Source organism: Mercenaria mercenaria, chromosome 17 (genome assembly GCF_021730395.1).
Source record: "Mercenaria mercenaria strain notata chromosome 17, MADL_Memer_1, whole genome shotgun sequence".
Taxonomy (NCBI): domain Eukaryota; kingdom Metazoa; phylum Mollusca; class Bivalvia; order Venerida; family Veneridae; genus Mercenaria; species Mercenaria mercenaria.
This window is the reverse complement of record NC_069377.1, coordinates 7,675,116-7,692,893: the sequence shown is the minus strand read 5'-3', so window position 1 is coordinate 7,692,893 and position 17,778 is coordinate 7,675,116. Positions and strand designations below refer to the sequence as shown.

Below are 17,778 nucleotides of genomic sequence, written 5' to 3'. Positions count from 1 at the left end.
TTACACAAATATTTGCTTAGATAGATTGTATACTAAAATTGAACACGAAAACCTAAAGGACAATAACAGTCATTATCAACAATAAACTGGCAAGTTTTAACAAAAATATTTTCATTACATAATATAGTAAAATATACATGTCACATTCAGTAACAAGAATGAGAGTGCTAAAGCTTCCTAAGCATATATATACTGTATATAGTTTATTTTGTATAATTTCTCTTTTAATAGTCATAATCTCCAGGCCTTGTGTTAGACAGGGTTTTAAGCGTATTGATCTTTACCATGGTCAGCCAAACCTTCAACTGAGGCAGATGTACTCTTCTAAACTATTTATTGAGGTATGAGTGTTATTTGGACTTATTTTATTTCAAAGTCTCCAAGCCACAAAAATCTGTTTTTATAATGAAACTTAAAGAGCTATGTGCTTCAAACCTGAGACTGTCTGGAGAAAGTTAGAGCCACACATTTTGTTTCTAACTATTTATGGTCCTGGTTTCAAAGACACAGGCAGGGGGCATTAAAATGTATGAACTGTTTGTTCGTCAGCCGGTCCATTTTTCAGTCTGTCACAATCGACTGCTCCTACAGAAATGAAAATTGGTATACTTCATCCACACGAAACAGACATAAACATATCAGGACTTTATTTTGTCCAGAGTTAGTGTCGTTCTTTGGACTGTGAAATATCACAACTACATCAGATCGTTGTTCCTCTGCTCCTAAATTTTCCATCCATCTGAAATGAAACTTGGTTTGCACCATCAATATGAGTGGATATGGGCATATTGTTGGGATTTTCTTGTCCCTTCTCTGTAGCCTTTTTTTGGACTTCGAAATATTACAACAGCTTTCTCTTGCAATTTCCATCGAGACCTACATGACTGATTATTCTTTTCTGGAGTTACAGCCATTTACGAGACTTTAAAATACTATCAGGACTTCGATGTCTGATTATTGTTCCTGGAATTATGGCTCTTCTCGGGACTTTAAAATATAACAACTGCATCCATTTGAAATGAAATATGCCCATTTTGTCTGTAGGTTTATGTCGATATTGTTTCAGTTTTGCCCCGTTTTCTTTTTCGGAATTGGCATGCGCCGTAAAATAATGACGCCATTCTTGTTTTATTAAGCTTGGTACATGGATGGAGGATATGTACGTGCTTTTTTGTTGCTGTGGCTAACAATGCTGTTAATGACATTATATAGTAAATAATATGACAAAAATGTGGGATCATGCGCTAACTTTAAAAATACAAGATATTTTTTATGCAACTTGATACATGGACAGATGGTAATATCGAGAATATGCACTCCATTCCCGCGGTTGCTGTCAACAAATAGTATGAAACAGGACAAAAAGTGAAAATTTGCGATAACTTAAAAGTACAAAAGATTTTTTAATGAAATTTGGGAAATAGATAAAAATCAATGTGGGAAACAAGAATTTTACTTTATTGCTCTTGATTTTCCGTCTCATCGTCAAGGTGGATTCTGAATTAACTTAGAAAGTACAAAATAGTTTTCATGGAACTTGACACATGGATATATGACAACGTTGATGCTATTTTCATCCTTTTATTTTTTGCTGTAGCACATTTGCTATAGCAACAAATGTGGTTGCTTATTACAACAAATAGTCCAAAAATGTTGATTCTGTGATTGACGTAAAAAGATTGTTTTCATGATATTTGATTCATAGGTAGAAGACAATACGAAAAACATGAACATTCTGTTCCTTCTCCGATTTGTCTATATGACTGCTTAGTAGATGCTGTCATAACTTTAAATGTACAAGAGAAATTTTCATAAAACCTTGGACATAAAGAAAAATATGTTTCGTATACAGATAATTGCTTTTAAGCTCGACTGTTTGAAATATCTCTTAATATAAGAGCTTAGTTGTCATCTTTTCGCCGGTATGGGTGTCAACGCCATAAATGCTTTGCAAGTAAGCCAATTCTTAAAGCTACAAGGCTTAATGCTTTTAAACTGAACGCATGCCCTTGACAACATATGACCAATGACAAGTTACATAACACTGGTTTATTTTTTTCAAATTTTCTTCTCTTTCTAAATTAACAGTTTTATGAACGTTTTGCATATAGGCATATTTCTCAGAAATTATTTGACAAAATATTTTCAAACTCTACACACATCTTTGACAATATGAGATGACATCAAATGGGAGGTTTGGAAAAACTCTGGCTTACATTTGCAAATTTATGTCTCATTTTTACTCAAACTGTTACCAGGATTTTTTAGCATTTGATTCAATCTTCGACTTCTTGAATTGTCCATTCTGAGCTAGGTTCCACATTTCCGAACTAGACTGCAAAACAATGTCCCCTTTTCAACTGAAAACATTTCGATAAATCTTTGTAAGCTAGCACTATATGGATAGATTTCAAATACCTAGCGCGCTGTCATTAGACGGCTCTTTGTTCTAGAATTTTCAAAAGATATATATTAGTCTTTATTTTTTTTTTTAAATCTAAAATATATTAATGATACTTTAGTTTTTGCAACAGTCACTTTATATTTGTGACAGCTATATTGATGAATAACTTTGTTTAATGTTTGATTATTAGTATTTATTCGCGGGATAAGGTTATATAGGTACGAAATAATGTCAAAAAAAACTAAAGTTAAGAAATGCGTTTAACATTAATTAATATTTCTAGTGCACTGGCGATAACTTTGACATTTTACAACCCACCTAATATAATTGCCATTACTTCCCTTATATATCTAGATAACGTGGTATTTATAGATATTTACGTCGAAAGGAAGTACAAAAATCAGAACGGAGGGAGGAGACATTTCAAAGTTTCTTTCTCACCTGTTTAAGTGAAAACGATATTGATGTTCTGGAATACTAAATTTTTACTTATAACCAAACAATAAACTTACAGGAGTATAAGGTAAACGATTGTTTTCTTTTTAAACATCATTATTTTTGTGCATGCTATCAACTAAAAAGGACAAATACTTAAAAGGAATATACCATATTCTTAATTGTTCCCTTATAAAAGAAATTGCATAAGGAACATAAAATAACAAGAACCTGAAGTAAACAAAACCACAAATATAATTCCTTAGATGTGTCTTTATGCACCCAGAAACAGCAAGTTTTTGCCGTAAATCCGGGATCAGACGGGGTTACGTGTTCAATCTGGAGACCGTAAACTGAATCTGACCCGAGCGTCTTTTTTGTACTTCGGTTCAGAGATATGTGTTTAGGGTGATCGACACCACGAACTTAATGAGTGAGTGAGTTGGGTTTTACGGTGAATCGACACAAAATGGTCATATATCGCCGAGCACAAAATTAAACATGTGATTGAATCATGTCATGGAAAAGCCAGGATTCGCTTAAAGCTATTTCCGGGGTCATTTCAAATATGATGTTGATTGTTGCTGTTAAAATTCAATTACAACCATACCACATTGATAATTAGAAAATTAAAAGATAATCAGTTTACCAAACTATTGCAAAGCAATCCTTCTTTTTAGGAGTTAAACACACATCAAGAAATACAGTTTTTATCTGTTTAGCATACTAATTATGATACTGATAATAAAATCTGTAAAAAGATCCTTTGGAAGCTTAGAACGCTAGCCAAAAATAGCAGACTCGGTTTGATCGAGTCTGTTCATGAGAAGTAATGAAGTGAGCAACAACCCCTCACACCCCCTATCACCTGCTTAAGCGGAACTCTATTAAACAACTATTGAAGTAGTGTACTAATTATGATATTGTTAAGTACTATTAAGTAAAGTGTTAATTAAACCTATAGATTGGTACGCCAGTCCGCTTAGGGAGAGCGCATATCTACGGGTCGAAGGGTCGCGAGTTTGATCCCCGGGCGGGTCGATGTTCTCCCTGACGAATTGATAAGATACATTTACTGTAATTATTCGTCTTCCACCTTTGATTCATGTAGGAAAGTTGCGAAGAATATGGTTGTACTGGTACAGAATCCAGGAACACTGGTTAGACTACCAGCCCGCCGTTACATATTTGAAATATTGTTGTCAAACGGCGTTAAGGAGAGAGTTTCAAATAACCTTTCAGCTTCCTATTCAATCCTGTATGCTTTTTGATATATATACATGTTGTAAATGAATTGTGATTAATAAAATATTGTTTAAACGGCGTTAAACTCAAACAAACAATCAGATAGGCAATGAGTTTCATACATCACGAATTTTGCCTGCAAAGTATTCACTTAACAATGAAAACTTCTCCTTAAAACAATATGGCCGTCAAAACTAAGGTTTTCTACTCTAAGAGACATTTTTAAGATTACCAAGAGAACAAGCTTTCTAAACAGTCTACAATATTCTTAAATAACTAAACGATGACTGTGAAATTTCAGCCTGTAAAATATAAAGAGACTTTTATGAAATATCTTTCATTCGCCAGCTCTAGGCATAGAAGAATTTGATTAGCAAAATACTACAAAATCATACGTTTTCAAACCACGTATAAATGTTAAGCCATGCACACTGGCACCAGACCAGAATGAAAATGTCTCGGTACATGTTATACCCTACCCCTAGGTATTCTATAAGAACCATGGTCATGAACGGGAAAATGTACTAACCCATTTCAATCGTAAATTTCTGACCTAAAACGGGCAATACTCGGTGAATGGGTACCCAGCATATTGAAAAAAAATGTAATATATCTTCCATCGTGCACCAGTCACATTCTATCAAAATTTCATATTGCAGAGATACTACACATATTTTATGCATTCGTTAACGTTACAGAAAAAAAAACTTGCTTGAACTTCCCTCATTAACATCTGGTCTAGAGGTCGCAGCAGTGTGCACATGATAGGCAAAATTTAAACAAACGAAATTAGAATGCAAAATATTCACAGTTTAACAATAAAATTCGAAATGATGAATGAAATTCATCTTAATATATATGATTTTGAATTTGAAACAATACATTGGTATACATCTGTACTGTTTATTTAATTCATATTGCATATTTATGCCTGTAAAGTGTTTATTTTATGATAAAGTTATTTTTCTATTTCATAATTTCAGTAATGGCAGTGTCGGGACGTAAATTGTCAGATATCCACGGCTCAGCTTCACTAGGTTCTGCAGAGGACTTTGACAACAGTTGTGAACCTTGCCTTTTCGTTGGTCAGCATGTAGGAGCTCATGGATTTTGCGTGGAATGCCAGGAATATCTATGCAAAAATTGCTTTGAATGTCACAAGAAGACAAAAGCCACACGGAATCGGCCAGCTTCTTGATAAAGACAACGTTGGTAAACATGCTACTACCAGTAAAGATTCCGATGAATGCACAGAAAAATGTTCTGTGCATAAAAAGGAAATAATTAAATTCTTCTGTCCAACACACAAAGCGCTTGGCTGTAATGACTGCGTCATCTTGGATCACAGGACATGTAACATTGACTACATACCTGACAAATGTGCAGATATAGGGGACAGCGAGGAATATATGGATATCATGAAGAAATTAAAAGAAAAAATGAAAGAAGGAGAAGATGTTTTGAAGAAAGCTGAAGTGAGAGATAAAGAGATAGATAAATGCCATGCTGGTATTATCAAAGAAATCCTCAACTTCAGGAAGGAAATAAATGAACGCCTAGATCAACTACAGCAAAATATTCAGAAAGATGCTGACAAAAAGAAATCCGACGATAAAAAAATAATTCAGAAGGTAGTTGATGAATGTGCCAATATTTCTACTGAAATCAAGAATTTGCAGTCAAGTCTACAAGCTAATAAAAACGCACGGGAAAACGGGCAACTTTACATCAATATTAAACGAGCTGAATGCAAAATAAATTCATATGCAGTATAGAAGGCAGATGAACATTTAGCAAAGTCAGATATGCAATACTCATTTGAACGAAATGCTGATCTTGAAAAAATGTTGTCTAAACGCGACACATTTGGGAAGTTAAATCTCTCTTCTAGTCTGGTCGTTCCAACGAAGAAGAAAATATATAAAGAAAAATATACCTTAACATATAAAGAAGATATAGATATAAGAACAAAGTCAGATAGATGTTCTTGCAATATCACAGGATGTGCTGTCTTGTCCTCTAACAAATTGGTCCTGGCTGATATCAATAACAGGAAGCTTAAAGTTGTAGACATTCAGAGTAAAGCTGTCATAGAAGATAAAGGACTTAATTCTTACCCATGGGACATTGCCGTAATGCCTCGGGATCATATTGCAGTAACGATTCCAGATGAGAGAGCGATATGTGTAATGTCAACATCCGGTCAGTTGTCAGAAGTCAAGAAGATTGCAGTAAAAGGCAAATGTATGGGTATAACTTATCATCAAGATCATCTCTATGTTGTTTGCCAGGACCCTAACAGTGTACTGGTACTGGATACACAAGGTAATGTCCAGAACACAATCTCCCTGAATAATGACATATTTAATGACCCACAATATATTGTGGTAAGTGAGGATTCCAGACATATCTATATCAGTGACTATGGTAGCCACTGTATAGTCAGTATAACATTACAAGGTGATGTATCAGCTGTATACAAACACAAGAAACTTAGTGGACCACGTGGAATGGTGATGTTAGATGATGGATCATTGCTGGTGTGCTGCTTGAATAATAACACCATTCATCATATATCAGGAGACTTGAAGCAAGGTCAGATAATGATAGATCGTCTATTGAACCTACTCTCTATATGCTACAGTCATCATCATGATGAAGTCTATATTGGCTGCTATAGTAATCAGCTGAAAGTGTATAGTATAAAATGAACTACATAAACAGCATGATAAACATAAAATTCCATGTAAACAGTTATTACATTACAAGTCGGTTTATCAATAAATGTCTGATGCTAACTTCTATGTACAGAAAAAATTGTGGTCAAATTACAAAATGACTTTGTAAAAAACAGAAACATATTAATACTTTATATATAGAAAATTAAGTTTTATTATATTTATATGTATTTGGTTTAATTTCTTGAATCCTATAATGATATATTTAGCATTCACAAATGTAATCAATATGATAACTATGATTTATTGATTTCTGAAATGCAAAACTGAACAGTTGTTTGGGAAATCCTCATATATATATGATATGTAATAGTAATTTCTTCCTAACATGTTGCACTCTCATTTAGCATTTTCCTCTTTCCTCTTCTAAACATGATATCTTTCCAAAATTTGAATGTTGTTGTTTTTATCTCACCTGTCACATAGTGACAAGGTGAGCTTTTGTGATCACCCTTCGTCCGTCGTCCGTCGTCTGTGCGTCCGTGCGTCTCGTGCGTCCGTGCGTCAACAATTTATTATCTATTTTGACCTTGTCTGCACAATAGCAGCTTCTTTTATGATTTGATTTTAACCAAACTTGCATAAAATTTGTATCACCACAAGATCTTGGTTCCTTTCTTGAACTGGCCAGATTCCATCATGGGTTCCAGAGTTATGGCCCCTTAAAGGTCCAAAATTGGCTATTTTGGCTTTTGCAGCCATATAGAGACTTCATTTATGATTTTATTTGATACAAACTTCCAAAATGTCTTCAACAACAATACATCTTGGATTCCATGACAAATCAGATCCATTCGTAGGTTCCAGAGTTATTTTATCTTATACCTGATTACCTCCCCTGATTGTAATCAAAATGAATTTATATAAGTAAGTTCTTATTATTTGAAATTTCATTATTGTCATAAGTTGGACTGAGCCAATGAGGGTAGATAACTATGGACTGATTTTATGTCAAATTACCTCCCTTTATTTCAAATTAAAATGGGTATATCTCCGTAACTTATGAAGATGCTGATCTGAAATTTCATTTATGTCAACAGATTTATTTGGCAGATCCTTCTTTTGTTCACTTACAATCATTTTTTTAATTACTTCCCTTTTACGTTACTATAAATAGCTTATTTATAGTAACTTTTTTATTATTGGCAGTAGGGAAAAACCGAGACCACTTTCCTGTGGTACAACATGGATGGTACCTCCACTTTTTAGGTGTATGTTGACATATCTGTACCTTGTAAGAATCTTTTTTTTTCTTTTTGGTTTATTTTCTTCCCTTTGTTGTTCCTGTCCTTTGGACTTAGATATTTTTTCTGAGGACCTTGTCCTCTAGTGCAATGATAACAGGTGAGCGATATAGGGCGCCATCATGGCCCTCTTGTTTGTTGTTCACGGTTGTTGTATATATAACATTTGGTATAAACTTTCTGAAAACTAACACACTTTGCGTTTGGTGAATCATTTTATTTAGAAAAGATATCTGTGGTACGAGAAAATAGAGAAAAAGTTTAATACATGGGTGTTTGGCCGATACGGTCAAAGTGTTTGATTTTCAAATCAATTCTCAACAAGAAAATGAAATAAAAAGAGGGTCTTCAAGACAGGTTTTATGCAAATTTACACTTTACCTTTTAGTGATATTTTTAAAAGCGAAATTGAACGTCAATCTTTTATTGCTCTTCAATCTTTTGCAGCAAATCAGAGATGAATAACAAAGATTACCTGGTGTCCTAGATAGATAAGAAATGTGGTGAAATCGCGTGCAAGACAAAACTATAACTCGTATCTTATTATTTTAAAGAAGACAAAAACACCAATTTGTTTCGTTAATATTATGCTATATATGACTTTAATGAGATATTTTGATATGCAGATAACATAATCTTGAATCACATTTTAATTGCATTTTCAACCTGAATACTTTCATGGAATAAAACCCCGTGTTTCTGTTCATGAAAACGTTCTTTATGAATATTGAGTAGATGATACATGAATGAGATAGTGCCCCTTTGGGACAGCGTTAAATGTTTCGGCACGTTAAATGTCGCAACCACCGTTAAATGTCGGGAAATTGGCGCTAAATGTCGCAACCACCGTTAAATGTCGCGAATTTGGCGTTAAATGTCGCAACCACCACTAAATGTCGCAAAAGCATCTGACTTACATGTATACACTTCGTGCTGGTGAAAGTATCATCATTCTATCCGAGTAAACTGTCCTTTTTGTACAGCTTCATATTTCACGGCCGTTAAGGTTCCTCCGCGGAGCAGTTGTCAAGACCGCAGTGTTACACCTTATAGATTTTGCGCCGTAAATAGCTCACATGCGAGCTTGTAGGACCACATTCGTAACAGATCGCATTTGTAACCGATTTCGTACGTATGCGATCGCATTCGTAACAGGTAAAATGTGTTACGAATGTGTTTGTCCAACATGGGGGTTGACATGAGAAGCACATATGTATCATGTTGAGTTTTATACTGCAAATGTTCTATCAGTGGGTTGTCATCGTAACATCATTAACTGCCATAAGCACCATCACAAGTTAGCGTGTCGTCGTCGACGTCAGAAACGTCATAAAATTACTTTGAGCCGCATCATGAGAAAATGGGCCTTCGGGAATCTTTGAGGCTTTGCAACCAGTGTGGGCCCTGATCAGCCTGTGTATCCGCGCAGTCTGATCATAGCCCACTCCGTTCACTGTTATTTCAAAGAAGGCTTATTCTACCTGAATATGAAGTTTTCTGACCCTAATTCAGATGCATAAATGCCAGATCAGCCTTAATATAGAGTTTCCGGAAATTCACAAAAATATCCGAATGCCAATTTTCCCGTGACTTGGCTCAATTTTTATTATTTTTGCATCCACTGCCACTACTACTATAATATGATTACAACTTAAGCTACTTCTACTGTTACCTCGACTCACTGAAATGTAGACCCACATGCTCAGGTCACTGGTTCGAACCCGGTGGCGACATACATTTGTAGATATCTTTCGTTATCCAGAGCTGTCTCAAGTTGGGTGACAAACATGAAGTTGCCACGTCCTGGAAAAAAATATATACAATTTGTCATGGACGGAGTCGTAAGCCTTAAGTCTAGGAGGGCCCGATCATGTGCATGCTTCGAACTAATATCTATGAGATTTTAAGAAAGTACACCTTAGTTTTTAATTACCCCCACCCCACTGAGCTCGCTTGTAAGGAAATAGGCCTTCGTTTATTATAGTCCTACCGCGAAATAGCGGAATTTGTGCGTTCGAGCAGTTATATATAGGTTCTTGTCAGATTTTCAAATTATTTGGTTCAAATGATCAGCACGGATAGAAGGTTTGTTGCGATCATGATCCATGTTGCTATATCCAATTTGAACTTAGATTTGTTTTGTTATTTTGCTGTAATATATATACGTTTGTGTCCGGATCATAACTTGCTTTAGTCAGATTTCGAAATACCTTGGTACAAATAACCGCCATTTATTGACAATCTCTAGTGATCATATTACACCTATTACTGCAAACAACTCAAATTTGGCACCCTGTAGAATGGTTTTGATGAATATTATGATTATATTCAGAGCGCCTGTTTTCAACAGTATTTAGGTAATACAGTTTAGGGCAGTTAATTTTACCATTGATCCTACGGACCAGTCCAAGATAATGATGATTATGTTGATGATGAAGAGGAGGATGATGATGATGATAAAATGTCAAAAGTATCAAAATCAGTACAACAGTATCTTTATGTTAGTAACAGACAACTCCCCAGCACCGATAGGCGAAAATCGCAACAGATACGTGTAGTTATCATCCGGTCTCGAACGTGTATCCCTCGACACTCTAGTCGATGGTTAGTTCCTCCCATTAATATTAATTGAAGTTATACCCCAGCTCATATACGAATTTACACTCATACAATCGTTTACGGAACTGGTAAAACGCATCGATACACGTAAAGTCTTACCTGGGTGGATGAGAGACACAATATCTCTGGAAATTCCGGCCCTGACTGGGAATTTAACAGGCTCCGCCGGTTTCGTAATCTGCAAAACTATCCACCGCACCACCCCCACCGATGGAGTTACTTGTGCCGCTCCTATAGAGATACAAAATAAGAGTGTTTCCATACGAATGCAGACACCAGGCCAGGCAAGAAAACTCTCTTAGTAAATATAATCCAATAGAGTTCACGTCGGGTTTTTGAATAGGACATATTTCATTTGATGTATCTATTGTCGTCAGTATGTTTTTTTAGCTCACCTGAGCAATGCTCAGGTGAATTTTTCTGATCGCTCGATGTCCGGCGTCCGTCGTCTTTCTGTCGTCTGTCGTCTGTCTGTCAACATTTAGTTTGTGTATGTGATAGAGGCTGAATTCTTCAATTAATCTTCATGAATATTGGTCAGAATGATAACCTTGATGAAATCTAGGCCGAATTTGAAAATGGGTCATCTCGGGTCAAAAACTAGGTCACTAGGTCAAATCAAAGAAAAACATTGTGTATGCGATAGAGGCTGTATTTTTCAATTAATCTTCATGAATATTGGTCAAAATGATAACCTTGATAAAATCTAGGCCGAGTTCGAAAATGGGTTATCTCGGGTCAAAAACTAGGTCACTAGGTCAAATCAAAGAAAAACATTGTGTATGCGATAGAGGCTGTATTTTTCAATTAATCTTCATGAATATTGGTCAGAATGATAAACTTGATGAAGTCTAGGCCGAGTTCAAAAATGGGTCATCTCGGGTCAAAAACTAGGTCACTAGGTCAAATCAAAGAAAAACATTGTGTATGCGATAGAGGCTGTATTTTTCAATTAATCTTCATGAATATTGGTCAAAATGATTGCCTTGATAAAATCTAGGCCGAGTTCGAAAATGGGTTATCTCGGGTCAAAAACTAGGTCACTAGGTCAAATCAAATAAAAACATTGTGTATGCGATAGAGGCTGTATTTTTCAATTGATATTCATGAATATTGGTCAGAATGATAACCTTGATGAAGTCTAGGCCGAGTTCGAAAATGGGTCATCTCGGGTCAAAAACTAGGTCACTAGGTCAAATCAAAGAAAAACATTGTGTATGCGATAGAGGCTGTATTTTTCAATTAATCTTCATGAATGTTGGTCAAAATGATAACCTTGATAAAATCTAGGCCGAGTCCGAAAATGGGTTATCTCGGGTCAAAAACTAGGTCACTAGGTCAAATCAAAGAAAAACCTTGTGCATGCGATAGAGGCTGTATTTTTCAATTGATATTCATGAATATTGGTCAGAATGATTGCCTTGATGAAATCTAGGCCGAATTCGAAAATGGGTCATCTCGGGTCAAAAACTAGGTCACTAGGTCAAATCAAAGAAAAACATTGTGTATACGATAGATGATAGAGGCTGTATTTTTCAATTAATCTTCATCAATTTTAATCAGAATGATAACCTTGATAAAATCTAGGCCGAATATGAAAATGGGTCATCTCGGGTCAAAAACTAGGTCACTAGGTCAAATCAAATAAAAACATTGTGTATGCGATAGAGGCTGTATTTTTCAATTGATCTTCATGAATATTGGTCAGAATGAATGCCTTGATAAAATCTAGGCTGAGTATGAAAATAGGTCATCTCCGATCAAAAACAAGGTCACTAGGTCAAATCATAGAAAAACATTGTGTATGCGATAGAGGCGGTATTTTTCAATTGATCTTCATGAATTTTGGTCAGAACGATTACCTTGATGAAATCTAGGCCGAGTTTGGAAATGGGTCATCAGGGGTCAAAAACTAGGTCACTAGGTCAAATCAAAGAAAAACCTTGTGTATGTGATAGAGGCTGTATTTTTCAATTGATCTTCATGAATTTTGGTCAGAATGATTACCTTAATGAAATTTAGAAAAATTTGAAAATGGGTCATCTGGGGTCAAAAACTAGGTCACTAGGTCAAATCAAAGAAAAACATTGTGTATGCAATAAAGGCTGTATTTTTCAACTGATCTTCATGAAATTTGGTCAGAATGATTACCTTGATAAAATCTAGGACGAGTTTGAAAATGGGTCATCTGGGTTCAAAAACTAGGTCACTAGGTCAAATCGAAGAAAAACATTGTGTATGCAATAGAGGATGTATTTTTCAATTGATCTTCATGAAGTTTGGTCAGAGTGATTGCCTTGATGAAATCTAGGTCGAGTTTGAATATGGGTTATCTGAGGTAAAAAACTAGGTCACTAGGTCAAATTAAAGAAAAATCTTGTGTATGCGATAGAGACAGTTTTTTTTTTTTCAATTGATTTTTATGAAATTTGGTCAGGATGATTGCCTTAATGAAATCTAGGTCGAATTTGAATATGGGTCATCTGAGGTCAAAAACTAGGTCACTAGGTCAAATCAAAGAAAAAAAATTGTGTATGTGATAGAGGCTGTATTTTTCAATTGATCTTCATGAATTTTGGTCAGAATGATTGCCTTGATAAAATCTAGGTCGAGTTTGAACATGGGTCATCTAGGGTCAAAAACTAGGTCATATCAAAGAAAATGCTTGTTTTATCGCAAGAGACCAATTTTTGGGTCCAATCTTAATGAAAATTTGTCAGAATATTTGTTTCCATGAAATCACTAGGTCAAACATGTTTTACACTGTTATGGTGTGTTTCTTAGGTGAGCGACCTAGGGCCATCTTGGCCCTCTTGTTTATATTTTTAATTTTCAAAGCAATGCGAATTGACAAAGATAAACAAAACGAAAACGAAAAAGCTATCTTTCAGCGAACCCGCGGTCGCCGACGACATCAGGATCAGAACAATAGCCATGAGCAGTCTTGAGCAGTCAAGCTAGTCACTATTTAAAAGTATACATAAATGTATATAGCCCGGTGTTCTACGAAAACAAGCTTTTACAAGACTTTCTATGTTGAGACTGCCTTGATCTTGTTTTTAGTGCATTTTATTTGTTGTTGAAGCGATACAACCTATAAAGTTGAACAGGTGGTGTGCATCTTCCCCTTTAATCATGCATATTCATATATTCATGCAGTCAGTAAAAATAAAATCTTACAAACCAAAACTACGGTGCTCCTAAAGTGACATGTTACGCACTTTTTTTCCACTTAGGTAATGTGAGACTTTTTTTATTTCGTTTAAACTGAAACGAAATAATTTCGTTTAAACGAAATAACTAATTCGTTTAAACGAAATAACTAGTTCGTTTAAACGAAATAACTAATTCATTTAAACGAAATGATTTCGTTTAGACGAAATAGTTATTTCGTTTAAACGAAATCATTTCGTTTCTTCGAAATGTTATTTCGTTTAAACGATATCATTTCGTTTAAACGAATTAGTTATTTCGTTTTTTCGAAATGTTATTTCGTTTAAACGAAATCATTTCGTTTAAACGAAATAACTAATTCGTTTAAATGAAATGTTTCTTTTAAACGAATTAGTTATTTCGTTTAAACGAATTAGTTATTTCGTTTAAACGAAATAGTTATTTCGTTTAAACGAAATGATTTCGTTTAAACGAAATAGTTATTTCGTTAAAACGAAATGATTTCGTTTAAACGAAATAACTAATTCGTTTAAACGAAATAAAAAAAGTCTCACATTACCTAAGTGGAAAAAAAGTGCGTAACATGTCACTTTAGGGGCACCGTACAAAACCGATATGGGAAATTTATAACTGACATGTACATGCTACTATGAACAGACCAGTCATGATAACGGTATTCTTTCCAAGTTTTATTGCCAGATAACAAACCAGTACCAAGATATTAACCTGACCGGAAATATCCCTCTAATCAACAAGAGGGTCGTCATGGCCCGCTATCGCTAACATGAGTAATACTACACTATACATGTTATTAAATCAGCGATTTTTGCCATTTCAGGGGCCATAACTCTAAGACAAATAGTGTGATGTGGCTTCTCTTCGAGAAAAAAAACATGATCTTAATGATATATAATTTCAATGCAAGTTTGGTCAAATAATAAATGTGATCTATGTCATGTTTACATTACTGAAGTCAGCAAATTTTGTCATTTTAAGGGCCATAACTCCAGGACAAATGGTGCTATATAGCTGGTTTTCGCAGGGAACCGAGATGTTATAGATATATAACTTCTATACAAGTTTGGTGAAAATGAAATATGGTACCATTGTGTTCACAAGACTAAAATAAGCAAATTTTGCCATTTCAGCCATTACTCCGAGACAAATGGCGCGATATGGCTGTTTTTAAAGGAAGTGAGATCCTTTATAAGTTTAATAAAAATCAAATAATAAATGTAATCTCCATTGTGTTGACAAGGATAAAATCAGCATTTATTTTTTTGCCAATTCAGGGGCTGTAACTCCATGTAAAATGGTGCAATACGGTTGTTTTTGAAAGGAACCGAGATCTTATAGATATATAAGTTGTGTGCAAGTTTAGTAAAAATAAACCAAAAATGTGGTCTCTATCGCGTTCACAAGGCTAAAATCAGTAATTATTGCCATCTCTTGGGCAATAACTCCAAAACGAATAAGGTGATATGGCTGGTTTTTGAAAAGAACCGAGATATCATAGATTTATACACGTTCTGTGCAAGTTTTGTCAAAATCAAATAATAAATGTTGTCTTTATCGTATTCACAAGAAAAATGTAAACGGACGGACTGTCGTACGACGGACGACGTACGACGTACAAAGTATGATCACAATGGCTCACTTTGTCACTTCGTACAAGTGAGCTAAAACATGTTACAAACGTGTTTCAGATGTAAAAATGCACTTTTTTGTTCATTTTTCCGATTGAAAATGACATGTGACAAATGTGATCAGATGTCACATCAAAAATCGGCATCGATCACATTTGTCTCAAAAACTGTTACAAATGTGCTTGATTTCTGTTACATATGCGATCTTATTTGTAACACCTGTTACATATGCGATCGCATTTATAACACCTGTTACAAATGCGATCTGTTACAGAGCTATATTAGTTGCCTGTAAAACAAAGTATATAGCTTACACTGAATACAGCTCACCGTTGGTTGTATATGTCAAGTATATATATAGCCGCACATTTATTGTATATATATATATATATATATATATATATATATATATATATATATATATATATATATATATATATATATATATATATATATATATATATATATATAGCTCATTTTTGATAGGTTTAATAGAGAATCAACAATATCAATATTGATCACAACGTTATCACCACCTCGTCAACAACATCATTATCATAATTATCATTTTTATATTCGTCCGCATTGCAACCATCAGCATCAGCAGCAGCAACAACAACAGTATAGCAGTCGCAGCATAATCACCACCACCATAACGATGTTAACATCGAAACAACACCCCCAAAACGACAAAATTTGCATTTTCATGCTAGAATTAACTGTTTATATTGAGATCATTTGAAAGCAAGCGACTAATTAAAATAATAGCAGACTTGATTTGATTAAGTATGTTACTGACAAATTACTGACTATTCAATGTATCCTAATGGGGTCAAACGGGTTGCTTCAGACGGAGCTATTTTGAGATCTGACTCTATAAATGCGACATGCCATGCCAACCGGTGTTTGGACACGCCATGCCAATCAGTGTTTGGACACGCCAGGCCAACCGATGATTGGACACGCCAGGCCAACCGATGATTAGACACGCCAGGCGAACCTGGTCACTGTGCCGAGCCAACCGTAGTGTGGACACATCCTGGAGCTCAAGGACAGGTCCAAAACTTTGAGATGATTAAGTCCGCCTTCCTTTAAATAAGTGTTTGATGTTCTTTTTCAGTCCTTCTAGGTTTGGCAAAGCATTTTTCATTTTTACATGAAAAAAATATATGATTTACATAAAATTAGGATAGTGTTAAGTACATCTGGAAACAATCTATTACCAAATAAAATATCAGTATTTGTCCAGTTTGCACCTAGGGTAATTAGAGAACACTTTGAATCCAATTTCTAACATTTAACCAGAATGTGGTTATAAATGGACACTGTCAAAGCGCTTTGATATTTTTTGTATCAATTTAAAAATAGATTATGCCCACTCCTTTTTTATTTTTTTTTCTTCATCTATCACATGTTTTTTTTCTCCTTAAAGTTCTCCTATTCTCCTATTGTATTGTGTTCAAAGTATTACATTAGCGACTGACAACCTTGTCTTACAAAATAGATTCTGTTGTTCTTTTCTTTGATGTGTTTTTTTCTCAAACTCAGTGAATAGTTCTATTATCCTTAACAATTCGAAGAAAACGAAAACCGGTGTTCTCCATAATCTAGTCACCGGCAAAATGTATTGTCATTAGTCTTAGAATGGGAATAGATAAATCAGAAAAGGCATAGCTAAACTAGGTAATTTAAAATTTTAAAGAATGAAAATAACAAAATATGTTTGATATCAATGTTTTAGCTTTTTATTTAGCTTTTATGTAGTCTTACAAAGGGAGACAATTCAGTCAGAAAATATGTATCAATTACATCTTTTATCTCCCTTCCGTTAACTTTTTCTGTCTATATTATATATACAAGGAAGTCTATAACATTTGTTTACCTTTCAAATTTTTGCTGGCTATAGAATTTATGATTAGTGCCGTTGTTATTCACTGACTTTGCCATTATGTATTATGTAGAGATATCTGTTTGTATTTCAACATATCATGTTATTGATATCTATGATATCTTATGTGAATATTGTAATAAGTTCTCTAAAAACAAAATATAAAATACAAAAAAAGTCCGACTTTCTTGTGTAAACTAGCTACTGAAAACAAGCCTTATAGAAACGGATTTCAATCCGGTATCGGAATCAATAACAATGGCAACATTTGCAATGGAGGCAAACTTATCATTCTAATTAGAGCAATATTGATGGAAACGGCGTTTTCAAGTATAACAGCGATCGGATGATATCTTTTCTGGACAATCATATCTCACAAACATTT

The 17,778-nt window shown here is 34.6% G+C and overlaps 2 protein-coding genes across 2 annotated transcripts in view; both read left to right on the top strand.

Annotated features, from left to right (window-relative positions):
- The window catches only part of LOC123536801 (uncharacterized), a 94,302-nt gene extending 87,048 nt beyond the window's left edge, over positions 1-7,254 (top strand). The window contains exon 2 of the mRNA XM_053528913.1: positions 5,068-7,254. Coding sequence (XP_053384888.1) covers positions 5,890-6,795 — 906 coding nt within the window. The 5' untranslated portion in view covers positions 5,068-5,889 and the 3' untranslated portion in view covers positions 6,796-7,254. The remainder of the gene's footprint in view (positions 1-5,067) is intronic.
- On the top strand, positions 5,188-5,859 carry LOC128550199 (uncharacterized protein DDB_G0279899-like). The gene has a single exon (XM_053528716.1). It carries the CDS (start codon positions 5,188-5,190, stop codon positions 5,857-5,859), a length of 672 nt encoding a protein of 223 aa, XP_053384691.1.
- Positions 7,255-17,778: the final 10,524 nt, after the last annotated feature.

Bases quoted from the DNA above. Each gene is read 5' to 3' on its own strand.
- LOC128550199 (XM_053528716.1), top strand. From the start codon at position 5,188: ATGGATTTTGCGTGGAATGCCAGGAATATCTATGCAAAAATTGCTTTG.